A 21,048-nucleotide genomic window follows, 5' to 3' on the forward strand; every position below is an offset into this window, starting at 1 on the left:
GTATTTTCCTCTTCAGATCTTTATTCTCTTATTCCTTTCCCCAGGAAGTTTTCTGGTTTTATAGCAAATATTTCTGTCCTTGCTCATTATTTCCTGTGTGCGTGTGCATTCAGAGCAGCTAAATGCATTCAGGCTGCCTCCCAAAGAAGGACCTGTAGCGAGAGAGACAGGAATAAACAACAAGAACGGATGCACACTTACTATAATATCTTAGAAATAAAGCCTACAGAAAGAGTGTGTACTGGAGGTGTTGTTCCCCGTTTTCTGCAAAGCAACCTTCTGTTCTCTAAAAATAAACTTTATAAAGTGGGTAATACTTTATTAAAATGGAATGCTGACCGAATGTAGCAATTAATGCCAGTTTCCCCCAAAACCTGAAATCTTAGTCATCTAGACCTATCAGGCAGATATTTCATTTCAGCAGGTTGTACCAGCAGCTCCCTCCTGGTTGAGGCTGGGCCCTGCTCTGCTTGGGAGCAGTCTGTGCTGTTCAGTGAACTTGACCTCGCAGGCTTGCATGCTTTCAGAGATGACTGTTGTAAGGATCTTGACTTAGACCTTACAGCCTTCCCAGCAAAGCTGGATGGTGATCTCTTTCCTCTCTAGAGCCTTGCGAGTGCGTAAGAAAACCGGAGGGGAAAAAATGCCAGTGCAGATGATTGGGGACATCTTAGCAGCAGAACTTGCTCACATGCAGGCCTACATTCGGTTCTGCAGCTGCCAGCTGAATGGAGCTTCATTGCTGCAGCAGAAAACTGATGAAGATGCTGATTTCAAAGACTTCTTAAAGGTACCTGGTTCAGTAGCTTTTGGACCTTCTCCTTTTCTTGATGATAGGACCTATTCAAAAGCCTGTCCAACCAGCATCACCCAGATCAAAATAATCCAGAAGAGTAAAATCTTGCAAAAAGAGATAAGAACCTTCCAAGGAGTATTTATATGGTGACCATGGTAACTCTGTGTGTTTGTGCTTTGTGATTAGATATCAGCCTTTCTCTCTAATGAATGCCTGGAAAAATTAATTTTGATCAGGCACTTCTCAGTGCAATGAGGCAACTGTTTCTTGATCAGTAATGTAATGTCTGTTAAATCTCTGAATTGCACCACAGAAACTCGCCTTGGACCCTCGCTGCAAAGGAATGCCTCTCTCCAGTTTCCTCCTGAAACCTATGCAAAGAATAACACGCTACCCTCTGCTCATAAAGAGTGTGAGTACCTTAAGGGAGGTCTTGTATAGGAATGCCTTTAAGTTTGATCTCTGTCGTAAAGGCAAAAAGAGTCGTGTCTTTTATAAGGATTTCTCTGACAGTGTGGAGAAAGAGTACCTGTGTTTACCTCTGTTTTGATCTTGGTTTCCCCCCTTTTTGATTCATACCAGATTTTAGAGAATACTCTAGAAAATCACCCAGATCACAGTAATCTCAAGCTTGCCTTGGAGCGCGCAGAGGAGCTCTGTTCTCAGGTTAACGAAGGGGTGCGTGAGAAGGAGAACTCGGACAGGCTGGAGTGGATACAGTCCCATGTCCAGTGCGAAGGTCTTGCTGAGGTAACCACATTGATGCGTTGCACTGCACAGACTTTTGCAGTTCATTTTGGTAAGGCCGGAGGGGGAAAAATGGGAATGCTTGCTCACATCTGTTATTGGAACATGATACCATTTATGCTTGATAAATGAACAGAAACAGCTCCCAACTCTGAAGCACTGCGCGTGCTGCCCTTGGGCTAAGTCAGATGGGACTACGTGAAGTTCCTCCTAACGCGCTTCCTGGGGTTTCCTTTCCACAAAAAAGGCCCAGAAACCCTCAGTGCCAGATCCTCAGAGGTACCCAGGGTACTTCTGCATACCTTTCAGGACAGCCTTCAAACTGCTTAACTGAGATGTTGTAACAACTCTCCTTTGACTGTGTAAGGAACTGTGAAGATGAGCAGGAACTAATGCCTGTATTAACTTGCTGCTGCTAATGGATTTTCTCTCTCCTAGCAACCAATTTTCAACTCCCTCACAAACTGCTTGGGACCACGGAAACTCCTGCACAGTGGCAAGCTGTACAAGGCCAAGAGCAATAAGGAGCTGTATGGCTTCCTTTTCAACGACTTCCTGCTTCTCACCTACATGGTTAAACAATTTGTCTCCTCCAGCTCAGATAAACTGTTCAGCCCCAAATCCAACTCCCAGTTCAAAATGTACAAAATGGTGAGTGAATTCAGAGGTCCAGCGGTGATGTTTATACAGCAGGATCTGGCTTCTGATGAGGAATGCTGTTTTGTCTGCTGGGATTAGCTGTCTAGCCCTGTTCGGTCATTCTCTGTCATACAGTCACGTACTGGCAGCCAGCGTGCACAAATGCCATTTGGCTCAGTCCCTTGAACAGGACAGGCTCTTTGTCTTTGTTTAATAAGCCTTTCCTTCCACTTTGTGGCGAAAGGGCAGAAATAGCATCGTACCTGTGCGTAACACTGCTGAGCAGCCGAGATGTTCAGGAACGGAAGCTTTAAGTTTGTGCAAGTTCTCGCATTCACATGAAAATAGTTGACTTTCTTTTGAATACAGCAAAAGGTGTAGCGTGCTTAGTCTGTGTGTCCACACAGCATGGGCTTACCAGTCAATGTTCTTGGGATAAGTTATTGTCAAGGCTACTTTCAGACAGGGAACCTGAGGTTGCTCTGGGAGGGCAGGATTTCCAAGCTCCGCACTAGCTCCCCTTATGCTACCCCTTGCACAAAGCTCAGGCAGACAGAATGGGGGTTATTGCCAGAATTTAAGTTTTTCTCTCAGTCCTGTCATCTTTATACAGTGATCTGATTGTTGTTTTTGTGTCCCAAGACTTCCTTTTCCATACAGTAAAACAGGGTGTTTGAACATCCGTGTCGTGTTTCTGTTTATTGTCAGGGTGACATTGCCACAGTGATGTTTGCTTTTCTTTCAGCCTGTTTTCCTTAATGAAGTCCTAGTGAAACTGCCAACAGACCCTTCAAGCGATGAACCGGTTTTTCACATATCACACATTGACAGAGTTTACACACTTAAAACTGACAACATCAATGAGCGGTGAGTAGTGGAAATGCAGCTCTGAGATTAAACTTTTTGTGCACGGCTGTAGTTGTGTTTCCAATGGACAGACCAGGGGGTTCTGAGTTCAGAAAACAGGACTTAGCTTCTCAATAGGAAAATAAACTCATCTGACTCTCACTTGAATTGCAATATTCTCTCATGTTGTTTTGCTTGTACAGCACCTCTTGCAGTGGAGCCCAGATCCACATCTAGTACTCCTAGATGTTACAGTTGTACAAAAGAGTAGTTTAGGACTGCCAAGTCGAGCATGCCATAGGATTCTTCCCCAGTCCTGGTCAGTGTTTAATGTGGCCCAGCAATCTTTTCAGTAAAGGCAGCTCCAGTTTCATTTATTTAGGCTGATGTGGAAATGTGGCATAGATTAAATCCAAAAACTCCATAGCTTTAGTCCTTGAATTAACTTGACTGATTTGTGATGCCTCTGAAACCCAGTGGGGGAAAAAAATAGTAAAAAATGTATTGGGACAGAGTCACTGATGACTGAGGAATTTCCTGCCTGAGGTACAACCCTGACCATGGGGATTGCTTTTTGCAGGACTGCCTGGGTCCAGAAAATCAAAGCAGCATCAGAGCAGTACATCGAAACTGAAAAGAAGAAACGTGAAAAGGCTTATCAAGGTGCTGAGTTGTGTACTCCCCTCATCCACCTGGCCCCCTGGCTTAGGGCCTTTTCTGGAGGATGCAGTAGTATCTGTGTAGGATTTCACTCTGGACCTATTGCTACATCTATTGCTATGTCTACAAACAAACCATTTAATTCTGACTTTTTCATTCCCAGCTCGCTCACAAAAGAACTCGGGAATAGGACGCTTGATGGTGCAAGTGATTGAAGCAACAGAGTTAAAGGCCTGTAAACCCAATGGTAAGTGAAAGAATTAGTGGTCAATAACTTTTATTCCTGCAGTGTTTGGAAAGGCTTGTTGTGAGCAGTTTGGTGATCTGGAAAACAGCTACAGCTTCTGAATGAATTAGTCGTCACTCAGTTCTAGAGGACCCAATGAAAGAACAGCTCTGTGCTGCCATAGGATATAGGGGTTGCATAACCCACATTTTCTGGATAGCAGCAGAGATGATGAGTCCAAGCAGCCTTCAGACTGGGAGGGAGGTTTCTGCATTGCTGAGGTGTTTCCCTGCTTGTTCTGTTTAGGGAAAAGCAACCCGTACTGTGAAATCAGCATGGGCTCACAGAGCTATACGACAAGGACCCTGCAGGACACCTTGAACCCCAAGTGGAACTTCAACTGCCAGTTCTTCATTAAGGATCTGTATCAGGATGTCCTGTGTTTCACCATGTTTGACAGGGACCAGTTTGCACCTGACGGTAAGCATGAACATCTGTTTCAGGAAAAGAACATGAGGTTTTTTGTGACTTGGGGTATATAGTTTCTCACCAGCGGCTCCAAGAGCCTACAGGTATGATCACTTTCTGAGAAAGGTATAATAATGATGCCTCCTTACTCAAGAGGGTTGGCTAGCCCTGCAGAGCCAATGAAGCTCTGGGCAATCAGACTCAACCCTACTCCATCTCATGCATCAACAACAGAATTATTTTTTGTTAAACTGGGGAGACAGAAAAGTTGAAAGCAGAAGTTCCTCTCTCTCACTATAGGCAATGCCTGAAAATAAAGTGCTAGGTTATATTTGCAGACCAATAGTTTCAACTGTTCTTTTTTCCTTGCAAACTGAGGACATTTTCAGCAATCAGGAGCTTCCAGTAGGCTTTAAAAGGGCCGATGCTTTTTTCCAGGGCACTGATACACAGTTAATTAGTGCAGATTTGCAAGATTTTGCCTTGAGCTAAGTTGCCCTATCTGTAAGTATAGCTTAGGCTTTTCCTCAGGTGAGGTAGTGTGACTTTGCTTGCCTGTTTCACTGCAAACACAGTTACTGTGGCTTGGCGGATGTGTGGTTACTGGGTATGCTGCCTTCTGCCAGCTGGAGAGTGGAGTTCTTTCTGACTGTTCGTGGTAAACTAGCACCTTTTAATACACATACACTTATGCATATATATTGACATATATATACGTTTGTATATGAAATGGCCAAAAAGGGTATATCATTTTTGAATAGGATTGTAAACCTACTAGTGAGAGTGGTTTTTCAGGGTCATTGTCCTTGTGAAAACAATTTTGTGTGTGTGTGTATAGTGTGTGTATAGTGTGTGTGTGTGTATTAAAAAAAAAGCCTAAATAAAAGTTGGCTGAGACAAAACAGTTGAATTTTTTTGTTTGGCTTCATAGCACGGCAAATGACTTGTGAACAAACTCCATCACTTAATTCTGTCCTTCCAGCACTAAGGCAGGAGGACATTTGAAATAGTAATTACTGAAAGGGGAACTGATATTTCTAAAGCCCTTAGATCAAACTGTGACATAAAGGCATGTTTTCCATTCTAATTCCATAGCATTTTTGTCTTCTAAAAAGCCCCTTTTTTGTCAGTACTGGCTGATTTACACAAGAGTAAAAGTCCGGTCAAACAGGAAGCTTGAGACTAATGCTCTGGTACCAAATACTTATGCCTATGAACTTGCTCTTTATGTTGAGATTGTCACTTGTCATAACTTCTGGTTGTTACAGATATAAGTGTGATAGTACAGCAACATTAATGATAGCAGTAAAAGATGAAAAGCCAAAGCTAATGTGCAAAATCAAAGCTAGAGAGTTGTAAGGATGCTTCATGTGACATCAGGAGAAACTGCTGCATAGACCTGAGTGCTCCTGTCTCTTGGGGATAGCTTCCTCTTTAGATGATACTGGTGTATTGTTTTGGTCTACACACTACATAGCATTGCATCTTAACCTTGCGCTTTCAGGTCATCTGAGCAAAGATGTCTTTGCTTAATGACTTTTCTTACACGTTTGTGTTTGTCCACCAGATTTTTTGGGTCGCACTGAAATTCCAGTAGCAAAAATCCGAACAGAACAAGAGAGCAAGGGACCCACAACTAAACACTTACTGCTGCATGAAGTTCCAACGGGTGAAGTGTGGGTCCGTTTCGACCTGCAACTCTTTGAGCAGAAAACACTCCTTTAAGAACACTTTTTTTAATTTATGAAGGACAAATGAAGCTATCAGCCTGAACATTTTTTCCAAAAACTTTTTTGCCCTAAGCTGGTTATTGAGCAAGAATTCCTGCTGCTTCCATATTCCTCTTAGTTGCTGGTTGTGTTTGAGTTCTTTGCTGTGTTCAAAGTTGTTGTTGATCTATGCAAACAAAAATGTTACTGTATACAGCATACATACACGTACACTGTATACATATATGTGTACAGTAGTATAGCTCAGTGCCTTTTTATGATATTGAAATATGTTGGTTTTGGATGCCAATGTTTCCATTTTCAGGGCCATAAAAAGTATTAAGTAGAAATGTGGCATCAAAATGTACGTATATTTTACCACTTAGTCTAACATATAGACTGAGGAATGGTTTAGTTTAATGCTAGAATCATTCCATTTGAAATCTGAAAAGTGATATCCACTGGAATCTTCCCATCTCAGGATGATAACTTTAAAGATTAAAAGCTGAAGAAGCCTTAGCACTGGAGGAATCTCCAATATATTGTATATTCTTTAGAAATCAAGTGTAGTTCTTTACTTGACTTAGTTCTGCACTGAATCAGTAATTGCAACTTGATTTTTCTGCTTCAGTTTGATTAATCATTCTCTGCTGAGACAATGTGGTTGTAAAGAATAACTAGAAAAACTATTTTAAATACTGTGAGCCACAATTATGTGGAAAAAAACTCTTCAGCTTTTGATTTTCCTAAATGTAAGTTATTTGTGTACATATCCTCAGTTTTGCAGACCTCCATGTGAATTTTGAAGCTTTGTCATTGCCAACATGTATAGAGAGAGTAAAATATAAAGTTTATTAATGTAATTTGTCTACAGATGTTTATTGATGCATAGTGATTTTTTTAAGTATATTTTATTGTACAGAAGAATGTGAAATAATGAGAAAAACTTATAGGATTGAATTCAAGAAAAGTTTATTAAAGTTTAAAATGTTTATTCTGGGGAACTGCTAGCCCAGCAAGAATCTGTAAAATGAGAGTGGTTGTAAAGCAACATCTTTCTCTTGGCGCTGATATCAGGGATGGTAAAAGAGAGTTTGTTTATGAAGTGTTTGATACATTGTAACTGTTTTACTGCCTCCTTAAACTGCTTTGTTGAAAAAGCACTGCATGCAATTCTGAACAATGCGTGCCCTTTTTTATCATGGGTGCTGCAATACCTCCTGATGTCTGATAGTTTCACACCTGATTGCCATCTGTTTGCCCTCCTGTTATAGGACTGAGGCAACCTGTTACTTTTAACAGGTTTCTGTGGTTCACTATTTCTAACTCTAAATAAAACTAAATCTTGGCAACTCTTTGAGAAATTGTGTCCATACAGTGGGAGATAAGAACTTCCTGAACCTGCACAAAAAAAAAATTGTGCGCCTTTTCAGGCTTTTACATCTGAGCTGCTAAGTAGTGAAACTAGCAGAGAAACAGGGACCGTAATAGCACAATAGAGAAATAATTTATAGGGCACTAGCAGCATCTATTGTTCAGTACTGATTACCTGAAAAGTACCAGACATTCTGAACAAGAACAGATACCATCTCCCCTAATTATTTTCCTGCCTTCTCAAAACAATACGCATGTTAAAGTTTGATTTAATGCGTGCGTGCTGACAGAGAAAATCCTCTGACTACCTTGCCTTGGTAGTAGTACCTTAGTATTATTTTGCAGCTATTTTGCAAGACATCCAGTATTCAAGTTCTGATAAAGATTTAAAGAAAAAAATCATTATTTCCTTATCGCTGCTTTCTCATCTGCTCTTCAGTACGTCTGCTAACCATGCACAAAGCCAAGAGCACCTCCCTCGTCATTTAAAGAGAGGGTTTGTTCTTAACACATGAGGTGACATCTTTGAGCTTCTTTTGCAAAACTGGAAGAGCTGAAGCTGTAAGTGAAATTTGCTTTTCCCTCTGACCACTGCTAAGAGTCACACTTCTAATATGAGATACAGCAGATTCAAAGCTGTAGCTATCAATCATCTCCATTCCTGGGGAAAACATACAGAGTCTATGCTGCACAGAAGAGTGGCTTAGCAGAGTTTTTTTCTAATTTTTCTCACTAGTTGTCTCTTTTAATACAAAGACACCCATCAGCTTATAATAAAACCCCCAGGCTAGTGAATTTCTGCACTGTCTTCCTAGGGCTGAGCTTAAATTAAGTCTCCTAAAATATTATTTTGGATCCGCACACGTTTTGGCCTGCTACTGGAAATAAAAGGAGCAATATCTCATACATTTCTTTGGCTGTTGTGTAAAAAAATACTTCAGAAACACATATTTAGGTGCTAAGTTTATTGCAGTCTGCCAGAAAGCCTGGCCTGTTAACACTTGCTTTGGCAGAAGTTCTAACGTATATATTGTGAACGGTACCTTCTGATGGCTGTGCTTCCCTGCGCACGGTCAGCTGGAGGACAGGTGGCCTGAGTTCTTGCTGTCTTTGTGGTGTTCAACAACTTTTCGCCTTTAAACAGAAATAAAAACTATTATCAGTCCGTTCCACACTATGATTGCTGCAGCCCAGCACAGCTTCCTGCACTAGCTCTTTCCCCACACTGAGTCACTCCAGGAAGCTTTTGTTTTTGTGACCAGTTTTCTTCCTAAAACCTGCCATTACCCATAACTGCTCTAAATATTATGCTGGATTAAAGCCCTGGGCCAATAACAGTCATTAAAAAAAATTCTAGGGTGGTGAGGAAGGTGGGGGAAGGAAGCATGGAAAGCAAGGATAGAGCAGGCATGGTTCAGGAAAACATCAGGCTCTCACTTCAGCTCTGATGTTCTTGTTGCTGGGGAACAGGAGTTCCTTTAAGTGTTGTGTACTGCGAAGCAGAATCAGGGAGCTTTCAGAAGGGGTGGGTGAGAACATTGGGACTTTAAAAAAATATAAAACAAAACAAAACTCACTCTTCACTCATCCCAAAAGCTTCTCTCCCTATCAGGGCAGGCCAGCTGGGGCTCTCTACTGTTCTCAGCTTAGGGAGCAGAGCAGCAGTTGCCATCACTGTGCCAGTTCCGTGCTTGCAGAGTTGCAAGAGCCAAGAACTACTGCAGCTCCATCCTCTAAACACCCTTCAGCTGTCCCTAGGATACTGAAAGGACCCCAGCTGAACAATGTTGCTTCAGCCCAAGTGCAGACCCAGAAATTGTTCTGTTACTCATTTTCTTTATCTTCTACCACAACCCTTTAATGTTAGTGACTGCTACTGTATTTTGAATCTAGCCACCCTGTAGGCAAGAAAAACCTGTTAGGAACCTGAGCTCTGGAACACCACTTTCTGGAGTGGTGCTTAGCTCCCTGCATACAAGCAGCTCCTTTACAGGAACAGCCTCATTGCTCGAGCCGGGACACACTGTATTACAAAGGTCAAAGGACACTCCAGCTGAGCCAACACGGATCTGATCTCACTCTGCTTCCAAAATCTAGAAACTAATAGCAAAAAAGCATGAACATTAAAGCCTCTCAGACCTTCCAGTTAAAACATCAAGGAGGTATTCTGTAGCCTGAACCTTAGGGCTGGCTGCCAGGCTGCACCCAGAAAACGTAAGAAACTTCTCACCAGAAGCTGCTTTATTTCAAGGCTTGGCTTAGCCATCAAGTTCGACTTTTAGCACAGCCTGCTGTCAACTCCATACCTGAAGGCTTCACCAACACTACTTGCTCAGGTGAAAAGCAGAATTCATCATGAACTTTAGGTTTTAGCACTTTTGCTATGCAGCCAAACACAAGAGCTTGTCTGCTATAGCTCTTGTGCTGCCTCTCTATAAGCACATTAGCTCTTACCGCTTTGTTTGGTGGACCTCACTAGCAATGTAGGCATGTGGTATCTTCAGCCACTCTACTGCATCCATACGTTGTCGGCTTAAGGGAAGCAGTGGCAGTTCTGCTTTACTGAGTTCATTCAGTTCTCTGGACGAGCACCGCCTTCCTGAGAGGAAAGTAACAAATGCATGGTGTGAGCATCTACTGTCACAAGCAAGGATGGCCCTTGATATGAAACACTTCCAAGAAAGGGTTCCCGATTATTTTAAATACCTGTTTCACACTGCTTGATAATGCCTTTCTCAGTAAACTTTCTTCGCATGTCTTTTAACAGCGGATCCTGTAAAGTTGGTATTGAAACCTGTGACAGAGACAATTATTTCATGCTACATAAGCACTTTGTCAGACAGTCTCAAAGACACAAACCCAGCTTGCTGTGGAACTCACCTACCCTCCTTAGACAGGATGCTTCCCACATGACCACACTGAATGTAAGTTCAGGAAAGCAAACCTCCCGCAATTGCATACTGCACCTCCAAGTCTGCGTTTACTATCCAAACCCTATTCCCAGTGATGCCCATTTTCAAACACTCATGGGCTTAAATGCAGTAGCAGCTGGGACCCATATTTGTTCAGCTAGTAAAACTAGAACGTGCTGCTTTATACCAGCCCCAGAGCAGCAAGTCAGTAACATAACGTCGCCTCCTCTTTAACCATTCATTTCATGCTGGTCAAAGGCTGCATCTAAAATCCACATCATAAATAACCATCACACCTTCCAGCAGTCTGTACACGTCTTCAGGAATAACGGATCATACTCTGAAGGGTTATAAGTGTCCAAAGCCACATAGCCCTGTGGGAGAAGCAGGTAGCAGGTCAGGTCTTAAAAGCTATTGCTAATAAAGCAGTAGCAGAGCAGCCAACCTAGGTCAAAGAGATTACACGGCCAGGCATGGTATGTACACAGTGCACTGGAGGCAGCAGAGACTACAGAGGCTTCCTAATTTTCACCTCAGAAGGAAGGTGATTGAGTATAACAGGAAAATTCATCCATTTTAATTTATCACGGACATAAATAATGCTTTCATGAAGCATGCAGAAATTAGAGACTGGAATCATACCCATAACTTGGGCTGTCCAGATAATGGGAATTCCGTCCAAGGGAAAAAATTTGACACAGAAAGAAAAGGATCTTAAAGTGACTGATCCCCCACCAGCCATAGTCCCAGGCAGGTCACTATTCCCAAGATGGGAGCGCTGGGTCTCAATCATGAGCGTGCTTTTGTTACTACGTGTAAGAGCAAAGGCCTGATCTACACCTACGGGTTCAGCCCACAGCTCCACCTCATCCAGAATTCTGCCTTCAATGCACTTTAGATATTTATTATGCAATTCAAGCTCCCGGTGACCAGAGATAGCTGGGGAACAGCAGGTACCACCACTCTGGCTTTCACTGTTGATGTCAAGACCAAAAAAACACCAGATCAAACAGGCTGTCAAGAAGCTGAACATGCTGAGGTAACCAAGGTCAACACATTGATCAGGCCTGATGATAAGGTAGATTACATCCATTTGTCTCCAAATTATACCATAATGTTGATAGCCAATAAGATTAGACTCATCTAAATTGCATTAAACAGGAGCTGTAGAGATAAGAAAATAAAACAGAAAACCAAAATGAACAGAGGCCACAAGCAGTGCCTACAGAGGAAGCATATAAAATAGTTCTACCTAATACTCTCAGGTCAGTCTCATTCTTACAAAATGCTTCCAATTAAGGTTTCTAGCTTTCCTGTGGAAACAATTCTCCAGGTGTCCCAGCCCTGCAAGGAAAGGAGCATCCAGCCTATGGCCCTCTAGATCTTCACTCTACGTAGTTCTTTTTGGAGGTCTGTGAATGCAATTTCAAGCTGAGAGCTGGAAACGTCATACTAGTGCAGGACATGCTGCAGAGCAAAGGAAGTGAGATCTGCAGCAGGTTTCAGGGTCACTGTGTTGAAGTTACTCCCATGAGCTAGTGATCCAGGCCCTAACAGCCTGTGCTGTTCCCAGGCACTCAGCAGGCATCTGGCCAGCTCTGCAGGTCTTGAGTTACTGCTGGAGAGCAAATACCACTGTGGCTGCAGGAGCCTTTGCTCCTGGCTCTCCCCTGGAGAGCACACAGCAGCCCCTCTCACCTTCTCCTGTTTATGTCCCTGTAAAGCTTTATGCCTTACTGCCACTTGATTTGCAGAGTTTTAGTGCCACCCCTTGGTATATTATTACATATCATCCCACTACAATATGTGCTGAGGCCACAGTCAGCTGTGTTAGGTGCTGTTCAGCACACCCGTGTTTGACCGCTTCCACACAGTCAGTGTATTACCGCTCACACCCCAGGGGACAGACAGCAGAGCAACAGCCTTCTCCCAAAAACGAGTCTGCAGGGTCTCTGTAACTCTCCAGCTTTTCAGGACACAATGTCCACAATATCCTGGACAACAGAAGCTGAGCTGTGGCTAATATGGCAGCAATCCCGCCTAGAAAAACTTCCCCCTCCTTGCAGGATGCAGCCTAGCACCCAATACCAGTCTGGCACAGCTGAACAGACTCTTTGCCTTCAGCTGACTGTAAGCCTGAAGAAAGGCAGAGCTGCTGCTAAGCCATGACTGGCCATCTCACCTGGCACCTGCCCATGGCCCTGGGATTGGGGGTGGGGAGGAGGGGAGAATGGAAGTCAAAAGGAGGCAGATTTAAGGTGAAAAAAACGTATGAGCAGATCACTGGAGATCACTGGAAAGTCAAAGAGGGGAGGAAAAGGATGAAGGCTCAGATGGGGCAGTGAAGAATTAAGACTGGGTGAGAAAGGAGGCAGATAAGTGAGATGAGAGAAAGACCGAGATGGAGGAACTTGGAAGGGACAGTGAGGGCAGAAAGAGTAGGAAGGGAAGAGGAGAATGGAGAAAAAGGGGAGGAGCCTTTGAAAAGCCAGGGACAGTAGAGAACTGGGGGAAATCATCAGAAGCAATGAAGGACAGACTAGACTGGGGAGTCTGACAGAAAAAAAGAGGCAAAGCAGTGGGAGAGTGGAGGGTGGAGTAAAAGGGAAATTGAGAACAGAGACTGAAGGAAGAAGAATAGGTACGGAGAGGGGGAGCAGACTGATGACAGATACAGGAAGATGAGGAGACTTGAGGAAGAGGACATGGAGAAGCCTAATAGCAGGGAGAAGAGCAAGGGAAAAAGGACAAAAAGAAGTGAGAGGAAAAAAAGCACACAGCCAGAATTCAGGATATTAAGCAATCCATGGAAGCGTCCTAGATCTGCAAAACATATCATATGTTCACATAATTAATGCAAATTTATGCAGATTAATTTTTCTGTTACTCTGAAGGGCTCCAGCCTGCTTTCGAGACACGTTCAAGACAGAGCTGACAACACAGGGCAAGGAGAAGAGGTGGGCATCCCTGCGCTCAATGCAGCAAGCACACATGTGCTGTGCCACCTTTATCAACCCCAGCCAGGCATCATGAAATTGCCATGATGGAGTCTGATCACTAGTGCTGTGCTTGTTCAGGGAGAAGAGGGACACATCCCAGAACACCAACCACTGCTTCTCAAGGACAGCCAGCAAAATCCTGACCTAGCACAGCAGCTTGCAAGATGGACTGATGCAGATACAGATAGGTACAGTATACCCAATATATCCCAAATCCCAGGATGGTATACTTGTTCTTTTTGCTCCATATATCTAATTCTGAGATGCATAAATTTAAGTTTTGGAATGTGGTACTCAACAGTAGCCTGAAATGCACAGTGAAAACACAAAAAAAATTTCCTACAGTGACTGCAATTTTTGTGAGTACTGAAACACTTGGAACTACAGAATCCATGGCTTGGGTCTATCCACCTGTATGCAAACCTAAAGAAATTGCTGATACCTTCTTTTTACAGTAGTTTAAATATAGAGACAGTTGTTCTTCATTCCTTTTCCGTATTTCTTCACTTGATTTGCTGTCAACTTTGTCCTCAATTTTCTGCAGCAGTGGCTCTGAAACATCGCCAAGCCATTTCTTGTACAGGATCTCCTTCTTTCTCAGATTCAAGAAATCATTGTGCCTCAAATACCTGTCCACCTCCTAAGTAAGGAACAGAAAAAAAAATTACAACCTATTAGCCAACCACATTAAAGAGTGAAGCTATACAGCATGGCTAACCTCATCTGACTAGTCACTACTGCCAAGGCCCTGCTTCCCAGCCCTTCTTTCCACTCCTCTCTCGCCTCACTTCCCATCACTTAGCTCCAAACTCCCCTTGCGTGGTCTCTGGCATTCAGACTCTAAATTCACTAGGCTCTAGGGTAACACTGGCAGAATATAATTCACTTTTCCCACCAGGTTAGCGCGCTGAAATCATTTCAGGGTGGAGGTCTGACGAGCACCAGATTGTGCAAGAGAGGCAGTGGGAGTAGGACCTTCTCCTTGTAGCGGTGGCAGTCCGCTAGATCAGATCAGCCCTCCTGTCCTTTATCCACAGGACCAGTATCTGATCTCATCCACGAAGCAAAAGATAAGTGCAAACACGCAATTAATTCATCAAAAAAGATATATGAGTCCAAAGCTTCTATTTAGGGTTACCACATCCTCAGGAGCCTGAAGATGATGGCACTGGACAGGCCAGAAACATGTACTTCTAAATTTAGTTTTTCAATATTACAGACAACTAATATTTTATCACCAATCACTAATGTAAAGAAACATTTTGACATGCAGGAAAGCAAACAGCAAATGAGAAAAGAGACGTCATTCCTTACCCTAACGAAATAATTTTCTCTCTCCAAGATAGACTGAGCACAAGCAATGATGTCTCGACTTTCATCAGGTACTGCCTAACAGAGTATCAACAGAAAACAGGAAGTAAGAGCAGGAGTTAGAATAGGAGTTAGAACTACCTTTGCATTCAAAATAATTACTGTGCTGTGATTAAAGTTATGTTTTGCTGTGACCCAGCTGCCAGAGGCAGGCAGATTGCACAGGCAGGCAAATACTTGCCAGACTTACTCTGAGCAATCAGATGTAGCAGCAGCAGCAACATGGTAGCAAGAACTAGTCTGTACGTGTCCAGTGGGACCAGACCACACACACCCTCGGCTGCTCCTCACTGTGCCTGCACCATCGCTTGCTCCCTGCCACTATTGCTCACACACACCAGATGAAGGTAGCACAAAGCATCTCTCCATGCTGCGTCACACCTTCATTTTCTATACAGATACAACCACACTACACAAACAGCAATCAAACATGAAAATCATGATGAGATGTTATGTCAAGGAATTCAGAGAAGTTTAAAGGGAAAACAGAGGAAAATAATTAAGTGTAAGAGGAAGGATAATGAGAAAAACCCTTCCAAAATAGGAAACTGCCTTGTTTCTCCCTCTGCTCATGAATTTGTCTGCATTTTAAAAGTCAAGGACTTTCATAGCATCAGCCAAGTTCTTCTCTAGCACCATCCTCATCTTACACTTTCGGAAGATCAAAACAGGAAGAAACTGTTCTCCGCATCATGAATATCAGGATACTAAAAACATGGTTTAAGAACAGCAGCTGTTGAAATGCTCTGCTGTTATCAATCTATTTCTGTGTATCACGCTTTATGATATGGTTTACTATATATCACGCAGCTTGACAGCAACCCCTGCGCACAGGCCAAGGACCACAAGCAAGAGAGACCAAATTCATCCACCATTTGTGGATGACAAAAAAGAGTCTCTTCAGGCGAGACTGGAGCACGTGCATGTGCACACACGCACGTGCACACACGCGCACACACACACACACTTCTTTGGGAATCAGTCCACAACTTTTATAAGCAACAAAATACTCCACAGCAAAATTTATATTTAAGAATCCACTATAAAAAAATTACTAGCAGGTAAGATGCAATGCAGTCATAGTTACGGCAGGGAACTAAAACACAAAACTGTTTTAGACAGACCATCTCACTGACGCTAACCCGAACTTACGAGCTGTTTCGCCTTTCTGGGATAAACCAGAAGTTTAGGAACTGACAGCACTTACCTCACTAGCACTGGCTTAGCCTAAGACAGCAGGTATGCAATTGAAATTGAATAAATTCCTACAGCTTAACAAATTACCACTTGTTAGCTGATTTGCTGTAAATAGCACATTCATAGCCTGTTCCAAATGAGAGGGAGTTGGGTTAAACCACCAGGAAAGCTCAGCTGGTAGTCATATTTGCATTTCAAATTTGCATTCCATACTAACATCAGCTTAGGTATCACTAAAAGTTTAAACTAGTTTCAGTACATCTACACTAAACATTTCCACCAATACAAGTAGATTAATCCTAAATTAAACAGCTTCACTTGAAACATGAACCTAAACCAGAGGCAAGGCTGAAATAATCTGCTACACGTACTGTCCACCTTCTATGGTTTCCATAGGTGAATTCAAAGTCATCTGTGCTGCAATCTTCTCGTGCCATTTAAGAACAGAGCAAGCAATAAAGAGGAAGCAGGAACTGCCAAGCAGTATCAAAATAATGAAAAACAAACAAAAGAGGGGACATTAAATTTCAAATGTGTTTTAAGACCTTTCATCCTAGTATTTGGAAAAAACAGCACATTAGATTACACCCAACCGATCTGCACCACACAATCACAGGACCTTTCTAAAAACAGTACCTTAACAATACAGCGAAATACAGCCATCTCTCGAGCACAGAGTAGTGCTTAGCACTCACACAGACTGTACATGGATAAACAGGTGAAAAGTTTTCCTTAAGGATGATATACTTCTGAAAAATTCTTACAGAACTACTCAGAAACTTGTTTAAGGTTTTACGTGACACCTTTCCACACACCAAATTGCACGGAACTCAATATGGCTACTTCAAAGGGATGCAAGGATGTCTTAACACTTTTACAGATCTTCATTCCTCTTCCCAGTGACACACATATCTCAGATTTTACAGGTATTTGCACAAAATCATTTTCATTCCATCCTTGAAAATACATTTTCAGTCCTACCTTCGCATGACGGAAGTATTTTTGTGTTAGCCAATCTCTGGTAGTGTTTTTCTTCCCAAAACAAGTACTGCAGGCAGAAGTATTTGCTGTGTTGCTCTTTACCGGTGCTGAGGAGAACCTCTGGATAAATAAATAAATAAATAAATAAATAAATAAATAAATGAAATAAAATAAAAAAAGAAAAAGAAAAGGCCCACATTAAAAGTCAACGTGCTTTATAAAAATCAGGTTCACATCTAGGTTCTACAATCAAGTTACAAACTGGGGTACAACTTTAAGTTTACCTAACATTTCTATGCCACGCTGCCTTGTAAACCTCATTATTTCTGCGCAAATAGTAAGTATAGCAGACAGCGCAACAAAGCATTATTTCAGCAGTTCTCAGAAATACTTCAGAATAGGAAGAGGGGAACATTTCACCCAGATGAAACAAAAATGATGGAAATTGGATATCTCAATTTAAAGCAATGAATTTAATGGTTTGGGTACTCTTCTTCAAAAAGGGATGGTTTCAGTTCTACCTACCCACAGTTTTAAGCAGCTCTTGTAGATCAGACCACTACTTACTGAATGAGCACCCTATGCGTGCATGCATGAGATGGGCTACACTGTTATTTCTAAATTTAGGAGTACTACTAACTAGAGTTAACATTTTGGGCTTCCCTGGGAGACTTGCACAGTACTTGGATGCCAGACATCCTCCACCTTTATTGCAACAAACTGAGAGGAAGGACACAGCAACAGCTACATTTTTGAGCATGCCTAGGAGGGAGGGGACTGAAGGCCCCAGGAACGTTCCCACTAAGCAGGATTCATGAATGAGTTCAGGCAGATGCCAGGGAAGGCAGCCCTGGAAAACAGACAGATAGACTGGATTGTTGTCTGGAACGTCAGTGGGTCTCAGGTGATCAGTCCCAAGACAGGAACTCAACTACACCCACATGTCCTGGGGTCTCAATTACCAATACTGGTTTCACGTGTCCTGAACTGTGGTTTTTCACAGTAGAATTTACACTTGAAGGAATGTAGAGTCAGTCACCTGCCAAGGATTTTGCTGATCATGTTCTGTCACTGATCTTGGACACTCAGGTCTTAGTAACCAGGGACTCTCTGGGCTATCCATACTAAACATTACTGGACTAGGCCAGGAGAAGCATTAAAACATTGCAGAACATACAAAACCACTGTATAAACACCAAAAAGCTAGTTTTCTTACAATTCAGGCCAAACAACAAAACAAATCTCCAAAGGAATTCTAACCACTGCCAACTGATACTGACAGTACTCTTCTATCGCAATAAATTAAACTGAAGGAGATGAAGCATCAGGTTTACAGTCAGATACTCTCTCTGATAGCAACTGTCTCTTTTGAGCTCCATGATAAATGGATAGTAGATTTTGTTTCAAAGAACAGTGGTTCACAAAATTATTCCAGAATGCTTGTCAGTTCTGAAAGCATTTCAAGATTTATCAAATTCCACCTCCTGACTTTTGCTTCTTTCCTTTGTGCCCTTTGCAGTTATATAAAAGTTCCTTTTAAATAATTGCTACATTCCACCATAGGGATGGTTGCATTTTAGTGGTTTTTAAAGTTAGTTCTAACAGATGAAGCTTAGGCTAAAGTATTAACTCTGAGATCCAGCCAGGAAACTCCATATCCTCTACTCTACGTGTGCCAGGATCTTTGGGTTGATTTGTAACAAGGAGACAGTACAATCACACAGGTAAAAGTGCTTACAGTTAGGACATTACTACACGATTTGCAAAGCAGCTATTACCCACTGCCTTTCTCCATCTGGAAGGGTTTCTGTCTACATATGCCCTGTTGCTTCTGCAGAGTGTCATGTCTCCCACAGAGGAAAAGGGGATCTGGGGGGGGTTGATATTCTCCGTGAGAACTCCCCAGCTCTGAAAGTGATCTCTCCTTTTCCCAGACAGCCCAAAACTGCTAAGCTCCAGAGAATGCTGTAAAGCATATCTGATCTCATGTTTTCTGAAAAGTGGGAGAAGCATTCTCAAAGTTTTCCTTATACTGTAACGAGTGATTAAAGGAGTTTGTGCATTATATTACCTGCACAGATAAGTAATGGCAAGCACACCCTGACCTAGCACTAAACTCATTTCTGATATAAAACAAGTAAAACGGTGAGGACTGATGAACATGATGATAGTCAAAAGTGCCAGCTATTTGATATGACACAAGTGCTTGTGCTTTTCTATAAGCAATATATCCTTATCTACCTGCAAAGGTGTCAAGGGCTCCTGCTTCAGACCATCTTTTGCAGATTTCCTTCCATTCAAAGTATTTAGGCTTCTGTTCTTCTGAGATAAGGATGCTGTAATTCCCTGGACAAGCTTAGGATAAGGAAAATACAGACTTTAATAGTTTCTAAGCTTACAAAAAAAAAAAAAAAAAACAAAAAACCCACACTAGCATCCCCTCCATCTATTTACAACAACTAATATTAAGTCTCCATCTTAATCTAGCTTGACAAAGAGAGACCGAGCCTTTCTGTGAGCACAGAGGAAGGGAGATGCTTGCTCTCATCACAGCGGACTGGGACCCCAGGAGGGAGAAAAAATAGAGCAAACAGTAAATCAGCCTGCTGAAGGTATCTACCTGTTAAAGAAATCACAAGTGTCAGAAGTTTCTAGCTGCAGAATGGTTTTCTTAATCTCAAAAATTCAAGCTGTCACTGAGTCTTAATCCTTTTTCTATTTTGTTTGGACTCTTTCTGAGATGGTAACTCTCCATGGTTGACCAAGGCAGGGCCTACTTGTTTAAGACACCCACTATTTTGCAGGTCTTAAAATTTCATCACCTGCTATGACAGAAACACAGTAAAGGATTTCTAAAGTCTAATAGAAAAAATCAAGATTTGAAGATTTCAAGCTAGTTTACCAGCTGCTGTCCCCAAACGCTCACCTATGTGAGCAAATAGGCTGTCATGTATTAGGACATTTGTTCTGTTATGACCGAGCCAGAAATAACTGCCTAAAATTTCTTGGAGAATATATCTGCATCTTATTTTACCATCAGCAGCATAGCTTTAGATGAGTAATGTTTTTTAGAGACAGGTTTCTCTTGCTTCACATGTGTTCTGTTTAGTAAAACAGAACTTTCTTCCCCAAAACACTCACCTGCTAAAATCCAGACACAGTCCCTGTCCAAAGACAAGGTTTGTAGGAACTCTGAGAAGACAGATTTTAATCATTATTTTGACAAAAAAAGTAGTATCCTCACATACTCAGTCCTCTCAAACCCCCCTTTTCTGACTAAAGCCTTTGTAAGAAGTTACCCCTGGGGGCTGCGCCTGTAGGATCAGGTATCATCGTATCCTCCACACACAGGGAGATGCACGTTATCCCTTGCAAGCACAACTGGCCATCTTTCCTGGGGGCTGAGTCCCCTCTGGTTCCCTCAGATGCTGTGAGAGGGCATGAAGACAGAAGGAGCCTCTAGAGCAGACAAGGTCCAGTTCTGTGAATAGGAGCTAATAGTTCAGGAAGGGGATTTCAGTAAATCTGACAGCAGCCTGCAATCCCTATCTGAAACACAGCTTCAGCCAGTTTAGGGCAGGCAGCAGCCCATCGCTTTGGGGTGGAAGAAAGAATATTAAGCTAACAGATAAGGTGCACGAATCCAGCAGGTTCACAGATGCAGCGAGCAAGAAGAGGGCAGCACCAGTGACACAGGCCTGACCTCGGTCTGCCCCGCCCCGAGGCGAGACCACGGCCCCGAGGCGAGGGCAGGGCACCCCCGGGGACAGAGGCCCCCTCACCGGCTCCGGCGAGGCTCCGGGCGGCCGCGGCGGGAGGTCACTGTGCTGCGAGCCAGCGCCGCGCCTCATGGCGGAGTCGCAGCTCTCGCTCCACCCGGCCGCAGGGAAGATGGCGCCCCTCTGCCCCCCAGGCGGTGCTTTCACCCCCCCGCTCCGTGTCCCTCCGCCTGAGAAAATAGTCCCTCCCCACCACCTTCAGTCGCGCGGGGAGGGGGAAGAGGAAGGGCCGCCCATGGGGAGAGCGAGTCGGCTCCCCGTCTCCAGGGCGAGCATCGCCTGGCTGCCAACCCGGGCAGAGAGGGGGGCGAGGCCCGGGGCGGCGGCCGGGATCCCTCCGCAGT

General features: G+C 43.1%; 2 protein-coding genes across 4 annotated transcripts in view; one reads left to right on the forward strand and one right to left on the reverse strand.

Moving 5' to 3' along the window:
• Positions 1-7,443, forward strand: part of ITSN2 (intersectin 2) — a 92,575-nt gene extending 85,132 nt beyond the window's left edge. For both annotated transcript variants that reach the window (XM_026123604.2, XM_026123603.2), the window contains 9 exons: positions 607-790; positions 1,110-1,208; positions 1,379-1,546; positions 1,982-2,194; positions 2,928-3,049; positions 3,609-3,691; positions 3,852-3,935; positions 4,221-4,394; positions 5,950-7,443. In XM_026123604.2, coding sequence (XP_025979389.1) covers positions 607-790; positions 1,110-1,208; positions 1,379-1,546; positions 1,982-2,194; positions 2,928-3,049; positions 3,609-3,691; positions 3,852-3,935; positions 4,221-4,394; positions 5,950-6,107 — 1,285 coding nt within the window. In that variant the 3' untranslated portion in view covers positions 6,108-7,443. The remainder of the gene's footprint in view (positions 1-606; positions 791-1,109; positions 1,209-1,378; positions 1,547-1,981; positions 2,195-2,927; positions 3,050-3,608; positions 3,692-3,851; positions 3,936-4,220; positions 4,395-5,949) is intronic.
• FAM228B (family with sequence similarity 228 member B) lies at positions 6-20,899 on the reverse strand. 2 transcript variants are annotated; one of them, XM_064508333.1, is made up of 10 exons: positions 20,708-20,899; positions 19,167-19,280; positions 16,926-17,045; positions 14,691-14,765; positions 13,819-14,016; positions 10,674-10,751; positions 10,172-10,259; positions 9,920-10,064; positions 8,509-8,599; positions 6-152 (listed from the first exon to the last, which is right to left on the reverse strand). In XM_064508333.1, exons 1-9 carry the CDS (start codon positions 20,774-20,776, stop codon positions 8,539-8,541), a joined length of 948 nt encoding a protein of 315 aa, XP_064364403.1. In that variant the 5' UTR covers positions 20,777-20,899; the 3' UTR covers positions 6-152; positions 8,509-8,538. The 2 variants fall into 2 exon arrangements, with proteins under 2 accessions (XP_064364403.1, XP_025948099.1); XM_026092314.2 differs by lacking the exon at positions 6-152 and having other exon boundaries at positions 8,416-8,599.
• Between the last annotated feature and the right edge of the window lie 149 nt (positions 20,900-21,048).

This window comes from Dromaius novaehollandiae, chromosome 3 (assembly GCF_036370855.1).
Source record: "Dromaius novaehollandiae isolate bDroNov1 chromosome 3, bDroNov1.hap1, whole genome shotgun sequence".
In the NCBI taxonomy this organism is placed as follows: domain Eukaryota; kingdom Metazoa; phylum Chordata; class Aves; order Casuariiformes; family Dromaiidae; genus Dromaius; species Dromaius novaehollandiae.

Excerpts from the sequence above, each read along its gene's own strand:
- FAM228B (XM_064508333.1), bottom strand. The coding sequence starts at position 20,776 with ATGAGGCGCGGCGCTGGCTCGCAGCACAGTGACCTCCCGCCGCGGCCG. Across the intron at positions 14,017-14,690 it reads GAGAAAATTATTTCGTTAGG|GAGGTGGACAGGTATTTGAG; the intron begins GTAAGGAATGAC and ends TTCCTTACTTAG. Across the intron at positions 10,065-10,171 it reads TATCAAGCAGTGTGAAACAG|GAAGGCGGTGCTCGTCCAGA; the intron begins GTATTTAAAATA and ends CTTTCCTCTCAG.